General features: G+C 36.9%; 2 protein-coding genes across 3 annotated transcripts in view; one reads left to right on the forward strand and one right to left on the reverse strand.

The window, feature by feature from the left end:
* The window catches only part of Slc18a2 (solute carrier family 18 member A2), a 33397-nt gene extending 25672 nt beyond the window's left edge, over nt 1-7725 (forward strand). The window contains exons 13-15 of the mRNA XM_076834612.1: nt 322-441; nt 579-712; nt 7621-7725. Of these exons, the coding sequence (XP_076690727.1) occupies nt 322-441; nt 579-712; nt 7621-7725 (359 nt within the window). The remainder of the gene's footprint in view (nt 1-321; nt 442-578; nt 713-7620) is intronic.
* A 260-nt stretch (nt 7726-7985) lies between these two features.
* The window catches only part of Pdzd8 (PDZ domain containing 8), a 77995-nt gene continuing 60197 nt past the window's right edge, over nt 7986-25783 (reverse strand). Inside the window, exons 4-5 of one of the 2 annotated variants that reach the window (XM_076834455.1) lie at nt 20776-20938; nt 7986-15832 (exon numbers count right to left, since the gene is read on the reverse strand). In XM_076834455.1, coding sequence (XP_076690570.1) covers nt 13626-15832; nt 20776-20938 — 2370 coding nt within the window. In that variant the 3' untranslated portion in view covers nt 7986-13625. Of the gene's footprint in view, nt 15833-20775; nt 20939-25783 lie in introns of those variants that run through there. The other variant, XM_076834456.1, reaches the window with a different exon arrangement.

The raw sequence follows: 25783 nt of genomic DNA on the forward strand, positions 1-25783 counted from the left end.
ATGGTAGGTCACCAGAGGACTAGACGCTGTCACCCAAAGATGGGCCATTCTGGCAGAGGGGGACAAAGTGAGGTTAAGGCAGGGGGCAGGCAAGTGGAGGCTTAATAAAGGACTCAGACTGTGGTGCTGGATTCCACCCTCAACCTCAGTTACCTTCCACTGACTGTCCTCAGTGAAAGGTTTGCTGTCAAGGGTCCACCATTGCAGGTGGCGATGACAAAGGGGAAGAGCTGGCAGTGTAGTGAGTTTAGGACACTGTCACTCAGCTCATTTTTGCTTTCCATCTGTTTTCTATACACTGTGCTCCCTGACTGTCCACAGGGATGGTGGATTCATCAATGATGCCTATCATGGGCTACCTCGTGGACCTGCGGCACGTGTCCGTCTATGGGAGTGTGTATGCCATTGCAGACGTGGCGTTTTGTATGGGATATGCTATAGGTAAGAACATGGCTCTCAAAAAAGCCTTTTACCTCTGTGCAGGATGGATAATGCCTCCTAAAAATATTGAAGTCTTTGCATTCTCTGTGGACAAGGAACTTGGGGAGAGCTTTATCTAATTCTCTGTTTCCTGAAAGGTCCTTCTGCTGGTGGTGCTATCGCAAAGGCAATTGGCTTTCCATGGCTCATGACAATTATTGGGATCATTGATATTATTTTTGCTCCCCTCTGCTTTTTCCTTCGAAGTCCACCTGCCAAGGAAGAAAAAATGGTAAGAAAAATTGGGGATTCAATGAAGCCATCTGGGTTATTTCCTCATGGTTCAATTGGAAAATATATTTCTGATCCTTTTGGGCAGAATTCTCCAAACACAAGAGTTCCTGTTTAGTTTGTACCCCAAGGGTAGTTACTTGTTTTATTTTTACTACCTTTATAGTTATTTCTTTCAAGTAGTATGTTTTTAAACTTAAAGAATGAAATGATTTTGTACATAGATTAGCATCAGTACTCTTTTCAACCAAGTATAAGCCTGGCAGCATTCCATTTGATTTTCTGTGGATCTTGCAAATCTTAGATATAATTTCCCAGGGTTCACCATTTGTGGCACTATTTGCTTTCTCCTAACTCTTTCAGCATTCAGTGATAGTTGGTGTCTTGTTCCTTACTGTATATAGGAATAGAGATGATTTTAGGTACTTTTTTCTTATTGAAAACCATTGTACATGTACCCTGAGGCCCACATGTGAACATGTAGAAGTGTTTAATACGTAATCATCAGAATCGTAGCCACAGGCAAGACAGAGAATAAATTGTCTTTTTGAACAGATTCCAACTTATTGGTTCTAAATTTGAATTTTGAAGTGTACAGGTCATTTTGCCCTTTGGGTGTTGTTTACGCTACCCAGCAGAGAGAAGCTCAGTGTTTCTGATAATTATTCATAGTTGGTAGTGATGTTGCTGATTTTTTTTCATTGTCAAATGCTGATATTCATGTAGCTAAGGAGAGGGTCTTGGACAAAGAGTAAATGAATTGAATATGAGAAGGTGATTTTTTTTTTAATATTTAGTTGTAGGTGGAAACCATACCTTTATTTTTTTATTTTTATGTGGTACTGAGGATGGAACCCCGTGGCTCACATGTGCTAGGCGAGCACTATACCACTGAGCCACAACCCCAGACCAGTTTTTTTTGTTGTTTTTATGAGGCTAGTTTATAATGTTTTCCTGGAAGTATGTCGGAAGTTCTTTCTGAGAGTTGAACTGAATTGGTCTTAGTGCTTTGGCATTTTGTGAACTGCCCTCTGGTGATGGTTTTCTCCAAAAGTGGACTTAAAGTCAGACCCTAAAGTTAGGTTATGTGAACTCGATGTTTGGGGCATTTTAAAACTTCATTACTTTGTTCATCAAGTCTCAAAAATATGTCAAGTATTTAACTAGAAAACTAAGTTGCTCACGACCCACTGGACTCTCAAAAAAGGAGAGGGAAGGTGCCATGGCCCTCGAGTCCCTTCTCCTTTCTCTCCTCTTACCAGCATGCGTCTCCAGTTCCCCTCTTGTATGGGCCTTGCAGCTTTCCAGCCTGGTTGTGTATATTCCTGCTCCATCTTCATCTGGCTGACCAGAGCGCAGTACAGTGTGCAAATCAGGCCAGAACATTCTTAGCACAAATATATATAATAATATAATATAATATATATGTAAATTACCTGCAAATACTTCTGTCACTCAGGAGACTATTTGAAACTCTTTAGATGTCAGAGGCTAGCCTGGGCCTGGCAGCAGCTGAACTGCCCCCGCCCATAGGCCTGTGTGATTCTGTGTCGAGTGGGGAAATGAGAGCTTCTGCCTCACATGGTTGTTTGAAGAGTAAACAAAAGTGTCCCAGCAGAATGCTTGGCTGTGTGGCTCAGTGAATATGTTCCTGTCATCTCCAGCATCACCCTCTTATCCTTCTTGCTTTGTGTACCTCTGCACTTACTCTGTCCACCCAGTGGCACCCGAATATCCTCCCTGCCGGCCTCTGCATCATGAGTGCTTCCTTCCTTTTGCTATACAGATCCCAGAACTGCTGGGTAGATGCCTCTCACCAGGGTGGTGGGCCACAGCTGTGGTGTTATCTGTCTGTGGTTCACAGTATGATGGCTTATCTGAGGGAGTGAAGGAAATGAATGAGGTCAGAGGACAAGTGGGGGATGTGCTTCCTCAGCCAGTTGTCGCTGTGTCCTGCAAAATGATGGCAGAAGGCAGGCCTCAGGACCCCCTTTCTTTCTCCATATAAACCAGAGCTTTAGTTCATTAAAAAATGATGGAGGAAGTGGAAGAGACTACCCTGAAAGGGAAAGCAATAAGAATTACAGGTTTCCAGAAAGGCACTCCACTCTCACTGTAAAATGTCACAGTCCTCAATAAGTGCCTAGCTAGATAAACCATTAAAATCTTGAGAAAAATGTGCATCTCACTGCTTATAATTGATGCCCATAATGAAGGATGCCATTTGACTGGCATGGTGGTGACATTTGAGGGTGTTGGCTAGCAGCTGCTGCCTGCTCATTGTGCAAGCAGAGCAGGAAGAAAGTGGGTGGAAGCTGACATAGCACCTAATGACAAGGGGATGTGCGGGTGGGACACTGTGTGCCATGAAGGAGAAAGAATCAATTACCGTGCACTTGAGAAAACTCAGCAGAGACAAGTGCTGGCATTCAGGATCAGCAGTAACCAAAGGCAGCGGGATGCGAGAGCCAGAGGCGGCTTGCACCCTTAGCAGAGTTCTCTCATGAGACAGTGTCCTGATAACAGGGTGTTCAGACTTGACCTCTTTTATATTGAAAGACCTGATGCTACTTTCATAGATCACAACTCACAGAATCACGAATTAGCTTGTAAGCACTTGAGTCTTCCTTCTATTTGGTTTATTGGATTTCTGTTTCTTATAATCAGCGTTAACAATATAGGCAGAGGACAACAAAACAAAACAAAACCCTCATGGATACTCGAGTCCCTCTGTAAATATAAGGAATTTCCATATTGCCATTAGGAAAACTGTCCCAGGGACAAGGCAATTCAGGGTAGCCGTTAACTCTCAAAATACCCAGCTGAATTTTGGTATGGATTTTTCTCTTCCAGGTTGAATAATAATAATTTTTAAAGGCAGGGCAGGGTTCTTAGTTTTGCTCTTGAAGTTCCTACTTGTTGCCAGGGCAGAAGGGTCTGTAGTGGGAGAACTGCCAATTGCTTTTACTGGATGGCTCTGATAGTGGTGCCATAGGTCCTCCAACAACCCTGTCTCCTGGATGCCATGGGCTGGGCAGGGATGGGTGGCCAGAGGCTAAAGACCAGATATGCTCCACACATTGCAATCCATTTGTGGAAACCTGTTCCTTTGCAAGGCACTTACACAGCGGGTACAAAACCACTTTTTTTTTTTTTTTCCCCTAGGTACGTTAAAAAGAGAGAAAAAAGGAAAACCTTTTTTTTTTTTACTAGATCTGGTACCTTTCAAAGTCCCCAAGACTAGGACTTTTTCCTTCTAATGCTTTAACTGTTGTTTCCTTAGCCCAGAATCACATTTCATTTGATCTGACATGGTTTTACTACCTTAAGATCTGGGTTTGCTATGTATCTGACATGAGCTTAGGTGTTGTAGGGGCTACCCTTGGCTCTTACCATTTGGGCTTTGCTCTATCTCAAAACAACAATGCCTCCTATTGATTTTCTCTTCATTTGTGAGGTGACACACCTTTCTCCCCAAAGCAACATATGGAGTGCTGGTTTAAATTGTGGGCCTGTGTGGGCTGGGGTGTAGCTCAGTGATAGAGTACTTGCTGAGCATGCAAGAGACCGTGGGTTTTAGCCCCAGTGACCTCCCCCACCACACACACACAAATTGCCTGCTTGCTCCACATACCTGCTCCTCATCATGAACTTGACTTAGACCCACTTACACTATTTGTGCCTTGCTTTTCTTTCCTTCCCTCTTCCTTCTTCCCTCCTGTCTCCTTCTCTCCCTTTCTATCAAACCTCAGGTGATCCACCACAGAGCTACATCTCCAGCCCCTCCCTCTTTTTTTTTTGTTTTTTTCAGACAGTTAAGTTCCCAAGCTGGCCTTGAAGTTGTGGTCCTCCTGCCTCAGCCTCCTGGGTTGCTGAGACGACAGGCGTGTGCCACCACTCCCAGCTTGTGCTTGCTTTTCATGGTGCTTTTGCAATATTACATGCCATCTGCCTTATTTAATCATATATTACTTTTTTGGGAAAAAGAAGTACAATTGCATAATTACTCTTTCAAGACAGGTTCAGAAGACAGTGAGCTAGGTTTTAGAAGCTATGAAACAGTATTTCATGGAAGAAACTTCTTTTCTGGACTGTGTAGCCAAGTACCATTGGCTGTGTTGATAAATACTGGTCATTTACTTCTGTATAATGCCAAATAATCAGCCTGATAGAACTTTCCCCTTGCAGTGCATTTTAAAAAAATGTTTTTTGCAATGCTGGGGATGGAACCCAGGGCCTCCAGCATACTAGGCAAGTGCTCTACCATTGAGCTACATCCCCAGCCCAGCAATGAAGTTTTACAGAGATTTTTTGTGTGTGTGCATTTTAGTTGTACATATGGTGGGATTCATTATGCCATATTCATAAATGCACATAATTTTATTTATCTTGTTCTCTAGTACCTTACCCTTCTTTCCCCTCAGGAATGTAATTTTTTAGTAAGTTCATATTTTGTGCCAGGTCCTAGGTTCAGGGGATCCTTAAGATTACACATTCAGGTGTAATGGTGAGTGAGCCGAGAGTGGAAGGCAATCATAAGGTAGTGATGGCCATCTTTCCGAAGGAAGTCTTGCTGCCTTTGGGCAAGTGTGGTTCAAGGCCCACTTGGCATTCCTGGCTCTGACTTCCGACTGACTTCTCACATTGCTTCCTCCCCAGATCTTTGATGGCCAGGCGGCTTCCTGCTGCCCTGTTGCTGAATAATGCATGCTTTGCTCATGGCCTCCTCCCCTGCTGTCCGAATCTTTTCATCTTTCAAGGATTTTCTCAACTCCCTTTCTTCCATATAACCTTCTCTGGCACTTGACCCACAGCAAGCACTTGACCTGTGACCCTGGAGGACCTGGCCTTACTTGTGCAGGAAGGTAATTTAGTTGATGACACTCTAGAAGGTGTCTTGGAAGTTCTTGGTGGCTGGATGACTGCTTAGTCATCCAGCTTAGAAAATGCCTTATAACTAGGGGAGTGTTTCTCAAAGCCATCAATAGCACCATCACATGAAAGTAGGGATCTGGAATTTCATCTTTAACCCGCTCCATACCCATTACCCATGCGCCACCCCTCCCACCCCCAAGTGATCCTTGGACACATTTCTTTGAGAAACACTAATCTGGGCAGATGAGACAGTTAGCTACTAGGGGGTTAAATTAAACCTTTGTGTAACATAGGGAGAATGGTCCTGGCGCATGATGTCTGTTGCCTCAGTTATTTTTAGAAATTGAACTCTTTTTAAAAATATAAGCATCAATTCACTTGGCAAGCAGTATAATCAGAAACAGTTAAGTCCAAAGCTGACAGTGTGAGCTGGCAGCTTGACTCTGAGTTCAAGGAAGTCTTATCTTTATGTGTCACACAGGCAAAATCATTTGAGAATTTCTTGGGAAATGATAAATGGGTTAAGCATTGACTGGACTCTTATCACATCTGCAGGACAAGAGCTGGGGTAATAGCTAACAGACACTGAGATAGGTTGCAACAGGCCAGCATCAGGAACATTCTAATCCATTTAGATTTTCAAACTACACAAAAAGGATTGAGAAACGCTTCATGCAAAGGGAAGAAAACTGTAGGAGACATACCTGGGGAGAGAGAGAATCAACTGTAGTTGCGTGGCGTCCCACCAATGGCCTCGGCGTTTCCAGCTGCCTGGGTGTGTCGCACACCTTTGTCCTGAGGCTTTCGAGGCTCCCTCAACCTGTCACCTTCTGCTATACTGTTGGCCTTCACATCTGTGGGTTCTGTGTGTGTGGCTTCAATCAACTGGTTTGAAATATTTGAAAAAACTGCATCTGTACTAGTATATACAAACCTTTTTCATTATTCCCTAAAAATACAGCATAACAAGTCTATACACAGCATCTTCAGTGTGTTAGGTATTATAAGTAAACTAAAGGTGATTTTTGAGTATACAGTATGTGTAGGTTATGTGCAAACAATTACACCACTTTATATAGGGGATTTGAGCATTCACAGATTTGGTGTCCTGGTGTGTGTGCATGTGTGTGGGGGAGTATCCCCTGAGAATTCAAGGGACAGCTGTGTATCCCTTGGTCCAATAACCACTCTGTGCCTGCTTCCTCAGCCTACCACACAGAGTTATTCTGGAGTTCAGAAATTGCATCTAAAATGCTTAGTATAGTCCCAGCCTGGTAAACACCAGCTGTCACCAGCCTGCATGCTTAGTTCCACACATTTCAGGAGGAAGAATGGCTGTCCGTGCTTAGTGGTTGAGTATGCTTTGAAAACAAGGCATCACTTGTTTTTTTTCAGTCACACTATTTAAAAAGTTTTTAGTAATAATAAGAAGGCATGAGACTTTTATGTTCATCAGAGGAGAAACACATTAAAAATAATCATACCAAATGGATGAGGACAGCAAGGATCTGAGGAAGAAGTGGTCTGGACATCACATTAATCTCAGGAAAGTGTGTGTATATGGCTGATATCAAAACCACATCTATGAATGGAAATAATGGAGTGAGTGGGTTGTAGTCCAGACTTCCAGAGGTTTCTAAGAAGTGTGAGCTCCTCTCAAGAAGCATTATAAAATGTGCTGTCACAATAGTTGGACTGGGTGATCCCCAGAGTCCCCGCTTTCATTTCCCAGAACTTAGGTATAACTCTCCTTAAACCTAACGTCTTGTTGCACAGCATCTAAATTCCCAGAAATGACTTTTCCCCGAAAAGGTAAATGAAAACTTGGCAACGACCATTTCTGCTATCTCCTACCACTGGGAATTTCCACATAGTGGAGAATTCCAAGTCTTTTAGGCCAGGTACCTGGCAATTGTGCCAAAATGACTGGGTAATAGCAGATAGTACAACACTTTCAAACTAATCCCTAAACAGTAATCCCATCTATCTTTACCTAACAGGAAGTTAATGTACCTGCACTGTGCTCTTTTTTAGGCTATTCTCATGGATCACAACTGCCCCATTAAAACAAAAATGTACACTCAGAATAATATCCAGTCATATCCGATAGGTGATGATGAAGAATCAGAAAGTGACTGAGACCCTCAAAAATCATCGGTGTTTAATTGTATACAAGTGTTTCCAGTGAAATGACTCATCGGAGCTGTCTTAGTCATACCATCCATCCCTGGCGAAAGAGTAAAACAACCAAAGGTTATTATTTCTTTTCTGTGGTTATGATTGACTGCCAACAGCCTTATAAAGAAAAAGAAGCTTTTCTAGGGGTTTGTATAAATAGTGTTGAAAACTTTATTTTATGTATTTGATTTTATTAAATATTATACAATATATTTTGACGAAATAGGTATATTGTAAATCTATAAATATTTGAATCCAAATCAAATATAATTTTTTAACTTACATTCACGAACACTTGGACAAAAATATCTTATATTTTTTCTGAATATTGGTAATGAGTGTTTAAAGCACACATTGACTCTTCCAACAATGAGAAATTAGAAGGAAGTCTGAAAACAATCACATAAGACGGCATGTTATGTAGCGACACTGAGAGTATTATTTAACTTGTAATTACTATCAGTATATTTATGAGTTAAAAGCTAGTTTTCTCAAGTGCAGAGGACAAGAACTCAAGTCAGTATCTTTTGGAATTATCTGTAAATCTTTCGCCGGCATTAGTTTTCTATGTAATCACCTATTTGGAAAGGGATGGTTGTAAATTATGTTTACATGTCCTGTGGTTGGCAGCAAACATTAAAGCCAACATGGGAAAATAGTAAATGTTCTGAAAGCAGAGAAAAGCACCGAAATGTCAAGTTATGAAGCAAAGTTTTCCTTGTAAGATGTGTAGTTGATTCTTATTAGGTGAGAATGGGGAGTACAGGCACCTTACACTGTTAAGGTTGTGTAAGCAAGGTAAGGTTTGTCAACAACTAGTTCAAAATTTTTGGAAAAAATAAAACAAGGCTAATTGTTGCTATAAATTGAAAACTCAGACTGTAATATCTTCAGCCTGTCTGTAGATCATCCAAGTGTTTTTTTTTTTTTTTTAGGGATCTATTAATTTTTGGTTGTCCAAAACTATTGTTTTTTGACTCCCAAAAGTTGTTCACATAATGTGGAAACAAATTTTAAACAAAAATGGAATGAAATTGTTCATGTATTTAATCCCACATTAGAAAATCAGATAAAATTCATAGGGTGATCAGGACACATCTCCTTTCCCAGGCAGAAAAGAAAAACCAAACATAAAAATGTGTGTGTTACCATATCATCTGTGTGCTGGGTAATAAACATTTTCTAATATGTCTGTTTAGTGTACCAGCAAATACTGTTAGTGAATATTGTTGTTTACATTGTTTCATATGAGGTGTGACTGGAATGTGAAGATAGTGTGGAATACATCCCAAATAATACTAATTCTACAATTCTGTAACCATAAATTACTTCATGTCAGTTTGGTTCAGTAAACTGTGTTTGTGTTAACTTGGACATCAAGGAGCAAAGATCTTTAGAACAAAGACTTCTCAACCTTATTGACTACTACATATTCTCTAGGAAAGTGGCTAGTACTTCTTTTGCTTTCTGAAGCTCTTCCGTGGGGATTATTTGATGATTGGTTTCCAAGGGCAGTGTGTTTGAAGAAAACAAGCTTCCTACTCAGTAGTGTGGACTATTACACAAGTCAGCTACTTTGGAAGATGGCTCTGGAGGAATTCTTATATGGCCAAAACAAAACGGCAGGATTGTTTTTACTTGTACAGAATAGCCTTTAAAAAAACATACTAGGAGCTGGGGATGTGGTTCAGCAGTAGCGAGCCTGCCTGACACTTGAGGCCCTGGGTTCAATCCCCAGCATTGCAAAACCAAAACAAACAAAACAGAACCAGTGTGCTGCAGATTGCTTCTTAGAGGGGCTTGTGGTTCTCCCTGCCCCAATACTCTATAATTTATTCCTATTTTACTTTTGCCTCTAAGGATTCAGCTTCTGTTAAGAATAACTGGCAAAGGCATGCTTGCTATTGATCCCTAGGAAAAAGATAAAACAGATGGATTTTTGAGAACTGTTTGGGGAGCAAAAGAAATGTATGTATTTTTCAGGTATTTTATATGACTAATATTCTGGATTAACAAGACTGTGAAAATGGGTGATGTTGTATCATGTATATCAGAACAAAGAACATACAGCTCTCTGAACATTTATTTTTTTGAAGAAATGGCTTTTATGTTTGTACTTGGTAATACAGACACAAAAACCTTAATGAGGTAGTAATGAATATTCATCTCTCTTTTGACTGCTATTGTGTATCTGTTCCTAATCATGTTTTAGCTAGCCTATTTAATAAACCTGATCACACTATACTGTGCCTGTTTGTACTCTTTCATAAACCAAATATTGGTGGAATAAAATATATTAGGTATCATTTTGATTATGGAAGTTTAATTAAAAACTCTTCTGTGCTTGCAGGCTTAATTAAAAGTCACTCCAGGTTAGTGTGTACTTTTTGGCTTCCCACATTTGTTTTAAATAAACATATGTAACTAGGCACATTATGTCAATGTGGAAAATAGTTATCCCCAAACCTCTACTCTTGCATTACTATTCTGATTGCTGTGAACAAGTTAACTGTACCTGATAAAAAGAACTATAATATCCAGCCATTTGGCATAATGTACCCAGGCCCCTGGGTCCTGGAAGTTTTGTAAAACCCTTGAAATCAGGGGCATTCTGAATGGGGTGAACATGATCCAGATTCCAGGGCTGAGGGTCCACAGTTTTAACCAGACCTTAAAGGGTATCTGGGACTCAAAAAGGATGAGGGGAATCTCCCACTCTTTTGGGGTACACTATTATCTCAATTTAGAAACAAAGACAACATTTTTAAAAAAATTTAAAGTGATTTTTTTTTTAATATTTATTTTTTTAGTTTTCGGCGGACACAACATCTTTGTTTGTATGTGGTACTGAGGATCGAACCCAGGCCGCACGCATGCCAGGCGAGCGCGCTACCGCTTGAGCCACATTCCCCAGCCCCAATTTAAAGTGATTTTAAATTTATTCACTTTTAGAGGACTTGAGAATCTTATTCTTCATTATCCTACTACTAGAGCCAAATGTTTTCAAATTGCCTTTTAAAAATCTAGATATATTTAAATTTAGAACTTGGTAGTACCCTCAAAGTTTTTATACTGCTTTCTTCCCTCAGAATCACAAAATATCTACATAATAAATATTTCAACTAGTTCTGAGTTGAAGAATGTTTCCTGATATTAAGAAATGTAGCATATATTTTATAATTGCAAAATAATGCCAAAATGTTGCTCATTTTCTCTAACCCATTCATGTAAATACCAATATGGAAAATACACTCTAGTAGTCTAATTTTTACTATATAGCAGAAGCAAATACATAAATATGATATTTCACAAGTTAAGAAAACAACAATTAAAAAATTGTTTTTGCAATTTCATTTTGTAAAAGTGGACTTCAGTAGCTTATCTGCATGGCCAAATTATACCAGGCAATAATTCCACATAGATGTAGCAATCACTTTTTTTTTTTTTTGGATGGCATCAAATGAAGATATTCTTTTTTTCTGTGGTAGTCTTTATTTATTTATTTATTTTTTTAGCTATTGATAACATAGCATGGCAGCAAGATTACATCAGTAATGTAATATAATACAACTTTTTCACTGAAGCCTTATACCTTACTATACTCTAGGCTGTCTGGAGTGTTCCCCCCTTGCACTAAAGTACAACTGAGACGCCTCTACTGCTTCTTTCAGCAGATAGAAAAATATTGCACTACATTCAAGGTATATTTTACAAATGTCATTAGCAGCATTACTGAGCTTTCCATAATTGTGGTTTCAAAGAGTTAAATACTTTAAAACATGAGTAGATTCTTATGAAATCAAAGTTTTGCATTATCTCCATTGCTCTTTCAAATGCAACAGCTTCAGGGGCATGTTTAGATGTCACTAAAACTCCCATGGTTTAATCTATAAACACCAACCACTTAGATACTCCACCTTCCTGGTTAGCAATGGCAAGTTATTTTACAATAGGAAACATGATTATACATTGGGTAGACAGGTTCACGCATATGTTGTGGCACATTTTAGCTTTCAAGGGATTTGGTGTGGAAAGTCTGCTGTAGCAGTGTTCTTTTAAAATTCGAGCATGCGTAAACAATGAGAAAGGGGGTTCACACACATTCTTGTTATAAACCTGGCCAAGAAAGATATTTAGTGTCTTAATATTTTCCTTAGTAGTCTACCGATTTTAAAAGTGGAATGAATTTTCTACCCTCAAAAATGTTTTTCTCATATAAATAATATCTTCTATCTGTATAGCTTTTTGCTGTTCAAAGTGCCTTTGTAGTTATGCTACTATTTTCCTCACAACAACCCTGTGAGGTAGTTATTAGAGTAAGTAGTATTATCCTAGCTTTACAGATGGGAAACGGCTGCACAGAGCCCTTCTGTGACTTGCTTATGGCTGACAGCTCATTAAGGGAAGACCTTGAACTTAAACTCTTGTATAGAGTCCTGGGTCACAATCCTTACTGTGCCTTTCTTTGCCTACCATGAAAGCTGTTTCATCTTGTTTTAAATTCGTGTTGATTATGTATCAACTTATCAGACTCGTTACCTATAAAAGGGGAAAAATATATATATTTATTTTGTAGGCATATAATAGGCCCAAACTATTAAGGTATACAAACAGAGGTCAAGTTTACACATTTTCCCTCAGATGTGTTACTGGCATCAATAAGTGGACCAGTATCAGAGAAGATCTTCATTTTCAGAGAACTGGTTCCAATTCCTATGTATATGGTCTACTTTTTTTTTTCTTTCTAAAAAAAAGAATGACAGTCTGCACTACAGAAATATTCAGAATGATCACCATTCCTTTAAGCCTGTAAAATAGATGAAGCAATAAATACACTTTGCATAACTCCTCTCCTTCACAATATATACTCCTACATGAGAATGTTTTTAAAACAAAACCAATTATCAATAGTCATTTAACAACAGTCCTCTGAAACTTTAAATATCCTTGTACATGCTTTATTTCCTATGGGAGAACTGAAGATAAAAAAAAAACATCATGAATGCTTAGGACTTCCATTTAAAAGGAAAGAATTGACATTTGAAAAATATTTCAAAACCCTACTGGCTACTAATTTTCAGTAATCTTGTTATCTTCTACAAAATTCTTGACCAACTGTATTCTATTATTCCCTATTTTGTTTATCAATGCAAGCCCTTCAGATTCATCACTATGTATCTACTATACTTCAGCTGCACAAAAATCTCAGAAGCATAGATAGCAAGCAATATATGTAAAAAATAATTTTACTAAATCAGCATAACAGACTAAAACTGCAGCATCTGCTTCCATGTTATATTTGGCAAAAACAAAAGAAAAAGCCCCCCAAAGCCCCAAAGTAACAAAAATCTCAAGCAAGTAGAGATGACAAACTTCAAAAAAAAAAAAAAAAAAGATTCAAAACCTGTTCCCTCAAAGATTGCTGTTGTCAATTTGGGCATGCAGCAAAACTGTTGTTATAACCGTGATGGAAATGAAAATATTAAGAGTCTGGACAATATCCTATTTAACACTAATTCAAAAACTAAGTTGAAGGAAAAATAACACAGTGAGACACCACACATACATAAATGTGACAAATTAGCTTACATAATTAGAAAAAGTTAAAAATAAATTAGTAAAAATAAATTCCCAGTATAAACCCCAAAAAAGCATAGCTATAAATGCAACCCAAAACAACCAATTAATGAGCTGGTCATATTTTTACTGGAAAACAAACTCATTCCTGTTCTTTCTTATACAAGTAAATAACTGGAGCAGCAGGCTGAGGTGCATTACAAGAGGACTGAAACATGGTTGTATCCATGGTACTTTAGATGCATCTTTTCCCCAATCATTTGAAAGCTGACACAGCCTGTTGGTTACACAGATTCAGATGGACCAAATAGGTCATCTGAGATACTGCTGAATGGCTGCGAGTCTATCAGTTGGCTTATTTCACTATCAAGGTCTTCTTCTGTATCTTCTGTGTACTTGCTTATTTTTTTGGAGTGCTGGTCTAATGATAGACTTTCTAAAGTTTCAATATCTTCAATGCCTGCCCTATAGTGGATCATAAGAAGTGTGAGAGCTTGTAGTCTTTCACCCGATTTAGCCAAAGCAGCTGAAAGAAGTGATTTTTTCCTTGTATCAGTTGTCTCTTTTTCTTCTCTAACAAGGGAATTATTGTGTTCCAACTCCTGGTCAATCTCATTCTGTAGTTTATCCAGCATGAACTCCAGCTTCTGGATTCTCTCCTCTGTAGGCAAGCCCCTGTACAGATCACGGCCGATTTCTTTAACTGCAATAAAAACACTGTCATCCAGCCCACCTTCTTTTCTCACTAACTTTATTCCTGTGCTGCTTCCTCGTTTGGAAGGACTGTTTGGACCACAGACCTCTGTGTCACTGCCTTCATTGTCTGATGTGTTGGGTGTGTGTTTTGGTGAAGGTTCTACGAGATCAGTTCCTGGTTCAGAAAGGCGAGTTTTAGAGACTTGACGTAAATTTAGCAAACGAGAGCTTGTATTAATAATGTGCCTTGTCAAACCTGTCGTTTTATTAACTGACTTGTTAGCTTCAGCATCAACACGAGGAGCCAGGCCCAAGAGGGGTTCCTGTCCTTCTAGCCTAAGGTTTTTCAGGGTTCGGTCTATTCGTCTCTCAGTTGCTCCACAAAGAGGAGTCTCAGCTAGACATTTTTCTTGACATTTTTTATGGCAAACATAAGCACAGAACATACACTGGGAAGCTGCTTTTGTCCAAACTTTTTTTTTACAGTAATCACACCAAGTTGGGTTTTGGAACTGAGTATCCTGGAAACTATGTTTACTTTCTGATGAACCCATCTGTCCAACAAAGTGCTCCTCTTTAGGCAGGATAGAAACTTCTTCAACCAAATGGAGTTCTTTTTCTTTCTCTAAATTAGTAACTACATGGTGGTCTGGTTCTCCTTCCTTCAAATATTTGAAGTGAATAGTAATGTCACCATAGCAAAATTTGTCATTGAAGCCCTTTTGCATACTCAGATTCCTTAAAGCAGTTCTAGTGACCATGGCCTTAGGTGCAGGGGCTTCCAGTCTGAATTTTGAAAGGTATTCCATGTTTGATGTAGCTAAGCATCCTAAAGCCACCTCTTCAAGTTTTAAACTAATGTGCCCCAAACAGATGAGACCTCCCAACTTGAAAGGATCCCTGCACCACAATGCAACATTCAGGTATCTGTGGCAGGCTTCTATATCAAACAAACAGGATGCTCTGGTTTTTGTCCACTTTCCTAGCTTATTCCGATAAAGAATTTCTGATGACTCCCACATTTGACGGTCATCTGAACTGTCTTTAGTAGGGCAAGAACCTTCTGAAGTAAAATCTTTAGTCATTTCTTGCTTTGCTATAAACTGCTTAGATGTAGTCACATCTTCTACGTGATCCACATTTTTTGCTTGCTTCTCGGATTTATCTGCAGGAGGAGGAGGAAGAAGCACCTTCTCTGGCTTTTCAACAAGAATGTCTGGTTCGGCCTGATTTGGGGTGTCAGCAGAAGGCAAAGGAACTTTTAATTGTGGTCGTGGTGGCACAGGTGGTTTGAAAGTGGATCCTTGGGTGGGTTTTGACACTTGTGCTGGGTCTAGTACCTCAGAAGTTTTTAGGGCTGGCGGTTTATTTCCTTCTTTGGCTGGAATTTTTGGTGGTGGTGGTGGGTGACTTCCTGCAACTAATTTACGGTTTAAAACTGGGGATATAGCGCCAAGAGGTTTAATAGAAAGTGTTGTTGGAGTACGTTTGGGACTATGACTTAATGACTGTGCCTCATCTTTGAACTCGTTTTGTACTTTGACATCACTTGCCAAATCTTCAAATTCAGAATCAAGGTCTCTATTTTCACCATCCACTGCAAGTCCTGCAGCTTCCTCTTCATAACTTGGTTGGCATGAGCTTGACAAAAAGTTTTCTTCCAACTGGCCAAAATTATCTTGCAGAACAGTACCTTGATTGCTCTGGCCAACAGGCCTTTCATAGTACACCAAGACTCGGTCACCAGCCTGCTTGATAAGCTTCAACACCTGTAGTGTCGATGTAATTTTTACACCTGGTTGAAGATTTAAAAGGGAAAACATGTAAATTACTGCAATAAAAACTGCCTAATTTTTAAAATATAATTGCTATTACCTCAAAATTATTTAACCAAAAAACAACACAAATGTATGATATTGTCTGTAGAGGTAAATGTTTAAATTCCTGGCACTGAATTTCAAGTGAAATTTGTCATATTTATATATGCACTTGATCAATCTCTTTCCCCTGTACCTTTCTTTTACTACTTTTCCTCCTTCTGCCCATCCATTTGCTCTACTCTAACGATCTCCCTTCTATTATTATTAATAAAAGTGGAATTCATTGTAAAAAAAATTATTTAACATATGGAAGAATAATAGGGAAACCTAAGGATATTTGACTTTTGACTCTTGTACTGAATCTTAGCTGAATGTGTGGATATTCTGAAAATTTACCTTGTCAGCCTGGCTATTAACTGCTAATTGCTTCCCATTCTTTCCTAGGTTAAATGACATTACTTCTGAGTTTGAAATGAGAAAGTGAGCAGACAGAGACCTATTTAAATGGGCTTTGTTATTGGTTAAACCACACTTAGAATGATGAGAAGCTATGATTCCACTGAAAGAAATTCCAAAATATTCCCCAGAGATTGCAAGCTATGTGCCAAATGACTTAAATCAAGAGACCAATGCTTAAAATAAGTGTAGCAAAATACTATAAGATGGACAATGGACTCTCTCTCAGATTCTTTCTATTAGCTACAGCCACACAACTCATTTGTTTCAGGATGTGAAAAAACAAGGGATAAATTGCTTAAAGTTAAACAAATTGGTTACTATCTAAATCTGGAATATTTATCTTAAATTTTATTATTTTCTAATTTTGATACCAATAGAGTTTAACACTCAAAAGACACAAATGGATACAGAGTGAAAAACTCTTCATCTTTACCTTCTAGCTATTCTGTCCCTTCCATAAGGTACCCAATGTGTTAAACATACTCTAAAAGTATTGTCATTTGAAGATGTGACTTGTTTCCTGCAAGTCTTCCCATCTTCCTCAGATAGTACTTATCTCTTACGTAGAGTTTGGAGAAAAAGTCCTTGTTTTCCAAAGGTCTCCAAGCCATCCTCAATAAATCAAAGTTAACACCAGCCCCTTCTAATACCTTGATCTCAGAGTTCCTCAACTGTGTGATCTACTTCAGTGCCTGGAAAGATCATGTTGTAGGCTGCTCATCAAGTTTAACTTTCCCATATCAAAGATCTCTCATTTCAAATTAATTTCTGACCACATCTCTAATTTTTCACCTATTACAATACTGTCTGCTGACTCTGCTTTTAGGTAGTTTACTGGCCCAACCATTCCTTCTTTGCATGGTCTCACTGGTCTTCTGATACCAAATGCTTTGCTATCCAACTTAAGTGTCAAGATTACAAAATAATGTTCTCACAAATATTTGTGATTCTCTTGTTCTAGCCCTTTCCTCTTCTAGGTTTTTTTTTTTTTTTTAAATAATTAATCCTCAGATTTGCTAGCCCTCCATTCCCTTTTCCTGCTTTTCAGCTTCCCACCTGGATCTAGAATTAAGTCATGCTATCCATCCTTGGCAAGGTGTTCAGTGCTGCTTAGCATTTAGATTGCTCTCTAAAACAATTAAGATTCCAAATCAACAGTTTTAAACCTTTCCTGTTCCCTGAAGCTCAACCCTCCCTACTCTTTCTCTGCAGATGTCATCTATCTTACTAACCAAAAAGCACCACATGAAGTTACCTGAACTCCCTGCCAGTAACTCTTTATCTTATTTTATTTCAGAGGAGGAAGTATCCATTTTTTATATTTTTGATACTGCCCTCCTGTCTCCTTCAGGATTTTGCTTTATCAGTTATTCTCTATTCCCCCCACCCTTTGGGTACTAGGATTGAACTCGGGGGCACTCAACCACTGAGCCACATCCCCAGCCCTATTTTGTATTTTATTTAGAGACAGGGTCTCACTGAGTTGCTTAGTGCCTCACTTCGGCTGAGGCTAGCTTTGAACTCTGGATCCTCCTACCTCAGCCTTCTGAGCTCCTCCAATTACAGGTGTGCATCCACACTCAGCCTCACTTATTTTTTCTTACTTCTTTTTTCTTCAGAACTTTTCTTTTCCTTAGCTTTCAAGATATTGTACTAAACTGGTTCTCATCATCTCTCCCCTGGTTTCTTTTCTGTATATACACTTGACCTTTACATGTAGTCACTACGAAGGTTTGTCTGTCATGAGTTCTCAGCCTTTTTTTGCTCTCTCCCTGGTACAAAGGTCCCCTCTAATAGTTCACAAACTAGCATATTTGTTTTTGGTTGGTTTCTCCTTTTATTCACTACTGCCCAACTTCCAGACAAAACCATCTGGATACTTCTTTGGCACTACATTTTTGGCACAGTTAAAACCCTTCTGTGATTCTCTGATCCTCTTATCCTGACTACTATGAATCAACCTGCCACCTCCCAGTTAGCTCAATTTGAATCCTGGAAGTAGCAAACTCCCTAGATCCATTCACCTGTCAATTCTAATTCAGAGTTCAGGTCCATTTGCTTTCAGTGTTTGGATACTCCTGATCACTGCCCTCAACTACGGAAATAAACAGTCTTCAACTACAACCTCTCACTCAGACCTTTGCTACTTTAATCACCAAGTATATTGCTGCCAGATTTTCCTAAAGTTACAGCTCAAAAGCCTTTGGCCAAAAAACTCACATTGAAATCCAGAGCTTTCTAATGTGGTTCTTCATAATTCATCTAGCTTTAACTTCTAATGCTTCTCTCTAAGTACACTATGTCACAGAACACCTCAGTTTGACATATACATAAATGAAAAATAAATCCATCCAGTGATCTTTAGCAGGAAAAAACTTCAACTCAACCTAAATCCATTTTTTTGTGACTCAAAAAATCTGTCCTTGTCTCATCTCTTTTCTAATCATCAGGTGCTTGTGGAGATGGCTACTGTACCTCTCTCTCCAGGCTAGATCATTCAGGTTTGGATTTTTCTTTTGGAATACTTAAAACATCCTTGAAAGCTATAAAACCAGTAAAATGGACTATTAATGAATTTAACTATAACATTTTGCCAATCTTATTTCAACTCTCACCAATACCCTGATACTAAGTACCTTAAAACTTTTATATATCCATATAAGTGAATCAATTACAAATATACAAAAAATAGCTGTTGACATGGGGTAAAGTTTGTGACATATTTAAAAAAAATAAAGCCTACTACCAAAAATACACTGTAGGCTTTTAATTTGCTTCCTAGAACTGGGGCTGAGGATGTACTTAAGGGAGAAAAAAAAAAAAAAATGCCAGGAAAGAGATGTAAAGTTTTTCTGTGATGCTTTAAACCTTTTGTCAATGATTGTTTATTGCATCTGTCTAATCAATAAAAGTTATATTTTTATAAATGTTAGATTTGAAGGAATAATTTTTACTTTTATTCTCTGTATACATTTGTATTGGTTGAATTTATTTGTCATTTATTTTGAATTACAGATATTCACTACTTCTGTCATTTAAAATGAAATCCTAAAAGGGACATAAAAAAGTAAAAAAAAAATTTTTTTTCACTCAATATGTAAAACCAAAACAGGGTATATGTGAACATAAAAAAATTATATTGAATTGTGATTTTAGCAGAGTTTGTTAGACAGCTGACATAATGAATGGAGGGCTATTTTATGACTTTCCTAGTATCTTCCTAGTGTTTATGGACCAGTAGCACTGGCATCATCTGGGAAGTTGTTAGAAACAGAGAATTCTGGGCCCTTCCTCAGGTCTACCAAATACATATTTGAACACGTCTACATGACAGGAATACACATGGAAGTGTGACAAGTGCTGCTTAGGCTATAATCAGAGCATGTGACAATGCTAACTTAGTTGGGTTTCATTATTTTCTTGTCATGATGAAACTGAACCAAAGACAGGTTTTTAGTTTTTTGAACTAGAAATTGATTCCAGGGGCACTTTACCACTGAGTTACATTCCCAAGTCCTTTTTACTTTGAAGCTGGGTCTCTCAAAGTTGCTGAGGTTGACCTTGAACTTGTAATCCTCCTGCCTTAGCCTCTAGTCTCTGGGATTACAGGTGTCTTTGGTCACCCTACCAAAGACAGTTTTTCGACATCTAACCAAGGATAATTGCTCTTTGCTTTGAGAACTGCTGTATCTTATTTAGTGTCTTAGCTGTGAAAGAACATACCACAATGCCCTTAAAGGACCAAATGTGACCAAGCATGTGTTCAAGAAATCTCTTACAAGCCATAACATCAGGTACCGCAAGGTTAGAAAAGGGTTCGACTTTCCCCTCTGGCTGTGCTGTGTTTAGGCATATATATACAAGAAAATAATCCTATTAATAGGGAGTTTTTGTTGCTGTTATTAATAATCCGGTTGATAAAAAGGTATGCAGTATGCAGATGATGTGTTTTTCCACCAGTGATTTAGGCTGAACTCTAAATAACAGCCTCCTAACAAACAGCTGGCTTTTCAAACAATATGGGGCCTTAAGACAGTGCAGATATATCCTCTTGGACAAGGAATAATATTTCTTCTCCTCTTCATTTTCTAATTGTATGAGATGGGGGCAATAGTGCTAGTACTCATAGTAGTAATGGTGGTAATTATGAAAAAAGATGACTTATTGACTTACCCTAAAAAATGAGAGAAGTAGAGGATAGGAAGGGAAGGAAAATTAGAGGAGTTACATAAAAGTGGTCTAAAAATGAAGTTAATGATTTATATGTTAGGACTAAAATAACATATGTTTTAAATGCATTTGTAAGGTATCCTTCCAACTAGCATTTAAAATAGTTTATTTCTTTCCATAATAAAATTAACAAGTGCTTATTATAGAAGTAAGGAAGAAGACAAGAAAAACTCCACATCTACTTTCTAGTTTCTCTGTAAATATTAAATATTTACATGAACATCATTACCTCCAATAGCAATGAGTCGATCTCCCCGCTGAAGATCTGCAATTGCAGCAGGTGAGTTTGGGGCCACAGTTTCAATTATAACATGTCCAGCATATCCATCAGTTGACTGAACAAGACGAAGTGTAAGTCCAACGCTTTGTAAATTCCCTTTTATTAATTCAACCTTTGATAAAGCATGAAAAAGTAAAAATAGGTTCAATGGATTCACAGTAGTAGAGTGAGATAATAGTAACACACTGAGATCACCACAGATGACTGTGACTTCTGCACAATGGTAAGTATAATTACAGTCAAAGGAGGGATAAAAATCATTATTGAAACAATGTAAGTTAAAATATTCTCAGATCATACACTTAAGTTATTGAAAAAAACCAAGCACTCTGTCTTCCATGTATTTTATTAAGGATTCATGCTTACTCTAGAAAATGTGGAAATGGAAAGGCAAAATAAAAGAAAACCACTCCAAATCATACCATCTAGAAATACTGTTAATATTTTATATTTTCTAACATGTATTTAATAGAAAATTGAGAAATGTCTCAAAACTGAGGCATTGTGAATATAAATAGACACCCTATTAATATAATGATATATTTTGAGTAAAATTCTAAATCTTGCTTTTTTCAAATATAATGGGAATAATTAAATGGGAACCCCCCCCGAAACGTGTATATACTGATTATGTACAGACGATTTTATTGTCATTACTTGAACTACAGTATGACAACTATTTACACAGAATTTACATTAGATAAGTAATCAAGAGATTATTTAAAGCATATGGGAGAATATGCATAGGTTATATGTAAATACTCTGCTATTTTATATAATGGATTTGAACATCTGCTGATTTTGGTGTCACAAGGAAAGAAGTTGGGGATGGAGATACCAAGGGTGGACTGTGTAGTTTGAGTTTTCTTTTTTGGGAGGGAAGGCAAAGGAAGAGTTTACATTTACAACTTATTAAGTTATTTTATTAATGAGATGCTGTGTTCCACTTCATCAGGATCATTTTGTTTTCTAAACAAATCAGTCACCTAATTTATCAGGAATACATATTCCAGATTAATATCATCTGTGAATTAAGAAGAAAAGCATGCCATTCAAATCACCAATTAAAAAAAAAAAAAAGGACTACCACAACCCTCTAGATGTCAAGAATTCAATTGGTGTTTATGGTGCTCAGTTAGAAATCAGTCTAATTATATCATCCTCCAGCCGACATTTCTTAGTCCTGTTCTTTAAGGGTATGTCATGAGGAACTTTGTCAAATACCCTAATATTCAAATATATCATCGTCTGTGGCTTTAATATATAAATCACACTTAGCTAAAATGCAGTTTCCCTAAATAATGATGTTGGCTGGAATCCTTATTAGAAGTTGTTCTTTAATTTGAGTGCTAAAAGGGTTCAAAAAGTTTCTTTTCTTTTTTTTTTTTTTTTTTCATTTGAGGAAAATCTTAATTATATTATGTTGGTGGGAGAGGACATTTGGTCAAAGTTTGAATTACACAGAGGTTACAAAGACAACCCATGTAAAAAACATAATTTGTATCAAATCTCCCCAAACATCCATCACTGAATTCCTGCCTTATGATCTAGTAAATAAATCATCTTATAAAATATTTTTCAGTTAATAAAGCCCTAGGAACACATCCTTGCAAATCTAGGAACACACACACACACACACACACACACACACTAATAGACAAAATGCCAATTAGAAAATTGAGAATGTAAAATCTCTAGTTACATTCAGAAACTTACTAAGAGTAGCAAATAAGAAGTTAATTTGTATGAGTCTGAATACTGGATATTTAAAAAATTAACAGCTGGGTTTAGAATGTATTTTCTATGACTCTTTGCTCTTCAAAGTAGAACAGAAGCTGGGAGGAATGGGTTTGAGAAATGAATTGAATATAGTATAAGTATCAGAATAATTTAGCTTCTTTATTTTCTGCCTATAAATCATGTTCTTTTTCATTTCAAATGATAGTTGAAGTAAACATTCCAGATGGAGAAAGAGATTAATGAGGGGAAATATTAACTTATTCCCTCTTTCCCCAATTAAGTTTGGACAGTGACTCAAGAGTATAAAAATATCTTTTAATTAAAAATCTGATAGAATGATGCACTTCAAAATGAGTATAAATGGAAATACTGTATTTTATCATAAAATTTAAGATGAACTCTACAAGACCATTCAAACGATACCTAGCTTTTAGAACAAAATTGACATCTCCATGGAGTTAAGACTATTCTTTTTAAGCAAGAATAGTGAAAAAAAAAAACCACATAACTACCTCCCATATATATATATATATATATTTTAAAGTTATACTTGACAATTGAATATACCATGCACCATATATATATATATTTATATATATATATAATGTATATATTACAAAACATGACTTTTGAAATGATATGACAATAAACAGAAATAGAAATCCTAAATATTTCTCCTATGTTTGATGAAGCATATAATATGCATTCCCTAGAACATGATGTATTACCTGAGAAATTGTTCGTAACATTTTATTGTGGAAAATTTCAAACAGATACAAGACTACAGAAAACATTAAAATAAACCCTAGTAAGTTGTAAAATATGGTCACAGATTTCTCCTGTTCTTGTATGAATGTTCTCTACAATGTAACTTTACTGAACTTGCAATTAGAAGTATAATTTATTCTCTAGCCTTTTCTCAACAACCAATATAACTGGGGGGCGGGTGGGGGGGGCACCGGGGAGGGAAAGCAGAGACACAGGTGATCTGAACATTATTAACCTTGAGTTAACTGACACTTATAGAACAATACACCTCACAATGGGACAATATACTTTTCAAATGCCTCCAGAATATGGAAGACGATAAAACAAGCATAAGTAAAATTAAAAAAGACTAAAATTGTAAAATGTCTATTTTCTGACCATAATGGAATTAAGTTAGAAATGATTCATAATTAGTAAAACCCTAAATGTCTGAAAAGTAAAACAACATACTCCTAAATAATTCATGGAATCAAAGAAGAAATTGCAAGATAAAGTGAAAATATGTTTAATGAAATGATGAAAATATAATCAATGTGATTATAACTAAATCACTCTGAGAGGAAATTTACGGCTTTAAATGCTCATGTTAGAGAAAATAATCTAAAATTAGTAATATGAATTCCCACTTTCAGAAATGCAAAACTCAGAAGGAAACAATAAAGAGAAGAAACAATGAAACAGAAAATAGAAGAGAAATCAATGAAATCTGATTCAATGAAATGATAAAAAAAAAACTGGTAAGTCTCTAGGTTAAACTGATGGAGGACATGTATTATTAAAATCAAGAATAAGAGAGACAGCACTAGAGATGCTACAGATCCTATGAACACAATAGGACAACAACTTCATGTCAATACAGTTGACAGCCTAGATGAGCTGGAAACATTTCCTTCAAAGATAGAAATAACAAATACCCACCAAAGACAGAAAATTTTAATACTCCTATTATCAGCTGAATACATCAAATTTACAATTTTAAGGTCAGTCCCGATGCCCCAGCAAAGAAAGCCCCTGCAGGTCTAGGTTGCTTCACTTGTGAATTCTTTTTTTAAATTATTTTTAGTAGTTACAAATGAATACAAGACCTTTAATTTTATTTATTTATCATCATATGGTGCTGAGGACTGAACCCAGGGCCTCACACATGTCAGGCAAACGCTCTACCACTGAACCAAAACCACAGTAAACCCCACTTGTGAATTCTTAAAGAAGAAATTGTAACAATCTTACCTGGAATCTTTTAGAATGAGAGAAAAAGGAAACACTTCCCAAATCATACCTTAAGGTCAATATTCACTTGTATCAAACACATAACAAGAAAAGAGAACTATAGAATAATATCTCTAATATTCAAGCATGCATGAAAAATGAAACAGTCTAGCAATATTAAAAAAAGGATAATAAAAACATAACTAAATAGGGATTGATTCCAGGAATTCAAGACTGGATTAGCACTCAGGAATTGATCAGTGTAAATTATCATATTAACAAAATAATGACGAAAGCCAAAAAAATATTTTAACAACTGCCAAAAAATTCGTTTAATTTAAAAATCCAACATCTATTCATGAGAAAAGCCCTCAGCCAACTAGAAACACAAGGAAATTTTTTAAAACTAATTATGTTCATTTACAAAAATCTACAAATAACATAAAATTCAAAGGTGGAAAAAAAAAGAATCCATGTTTTCTATCTGAATCAGAAACAAAGCAAGGATTTCTGCTCTTATCACTTTAAAATTCAATATTGTATAGGAAGTGACAGTGTGATGAAAAAAGGGAAAGCATAAAGACTGTACAGGGAGGAAAAAAACATTTGTAGATAACAGCATCCTATACATGGATCCTATACATGGATCATTCCAAGGCATATAACAATTTTTGTCTTAAAATATTTAAATAAATCATTATTTGAGATCACCCTTCATTTTTTTCATTTTAAATATTTATGTTAATAAAATGCATAATTCTTAATTATAGATAATTAGTATTACCAGACTATAAAGGATTAGGCCACATATAATTAGAAGCAAGAACTAAATGTTTATGAAAGAAAAAATGCCACCAAAATAAAATCCAAGTTTTTAATTTTAACACTGTTAAATTTAGAGGAAAAAAATTAGACCATTTAAACTTTTATCAAATATTTGCATGTGACTAAAAAATAAGCGAAAGTAATTTAAAGAACAACAGTCCTGTCTCCCCATTACCAATACCAACACCACCATAGCAACTACTTTAAAACTCTGTTTTTGGTTGTCCTTTAAGTTACCCTTTGTTTTTTGCTAGATAATATATGTATATGTTATTATTTCTTAATATATCAAATTTTAGACAACGTATTGACTTCCTACTATTAACAAATATTCCCCTTACTCCAAGTTATAATAAAGCTTTAGCACTGTTTTAGTTCTACTATAATAACCTTTCTGTAATTTTAATTAATACAT

Source organism: Callospermophilus lateralis, chromosome 15 (assembly GCF_048772815.1).
Source record: "Callospermophilus lateralis isolate mCalLat2 chromosome 15, mCalLat2.hap1, whole genome shotgun sequence".
Taxonomy (NCBI): domain Eukaryota; kingdom Metazoa; phylum Chordata; class Mammalia; order Rodentia; family Sciuridae; genus Callospermophilus; species Callospermophilus lateralis.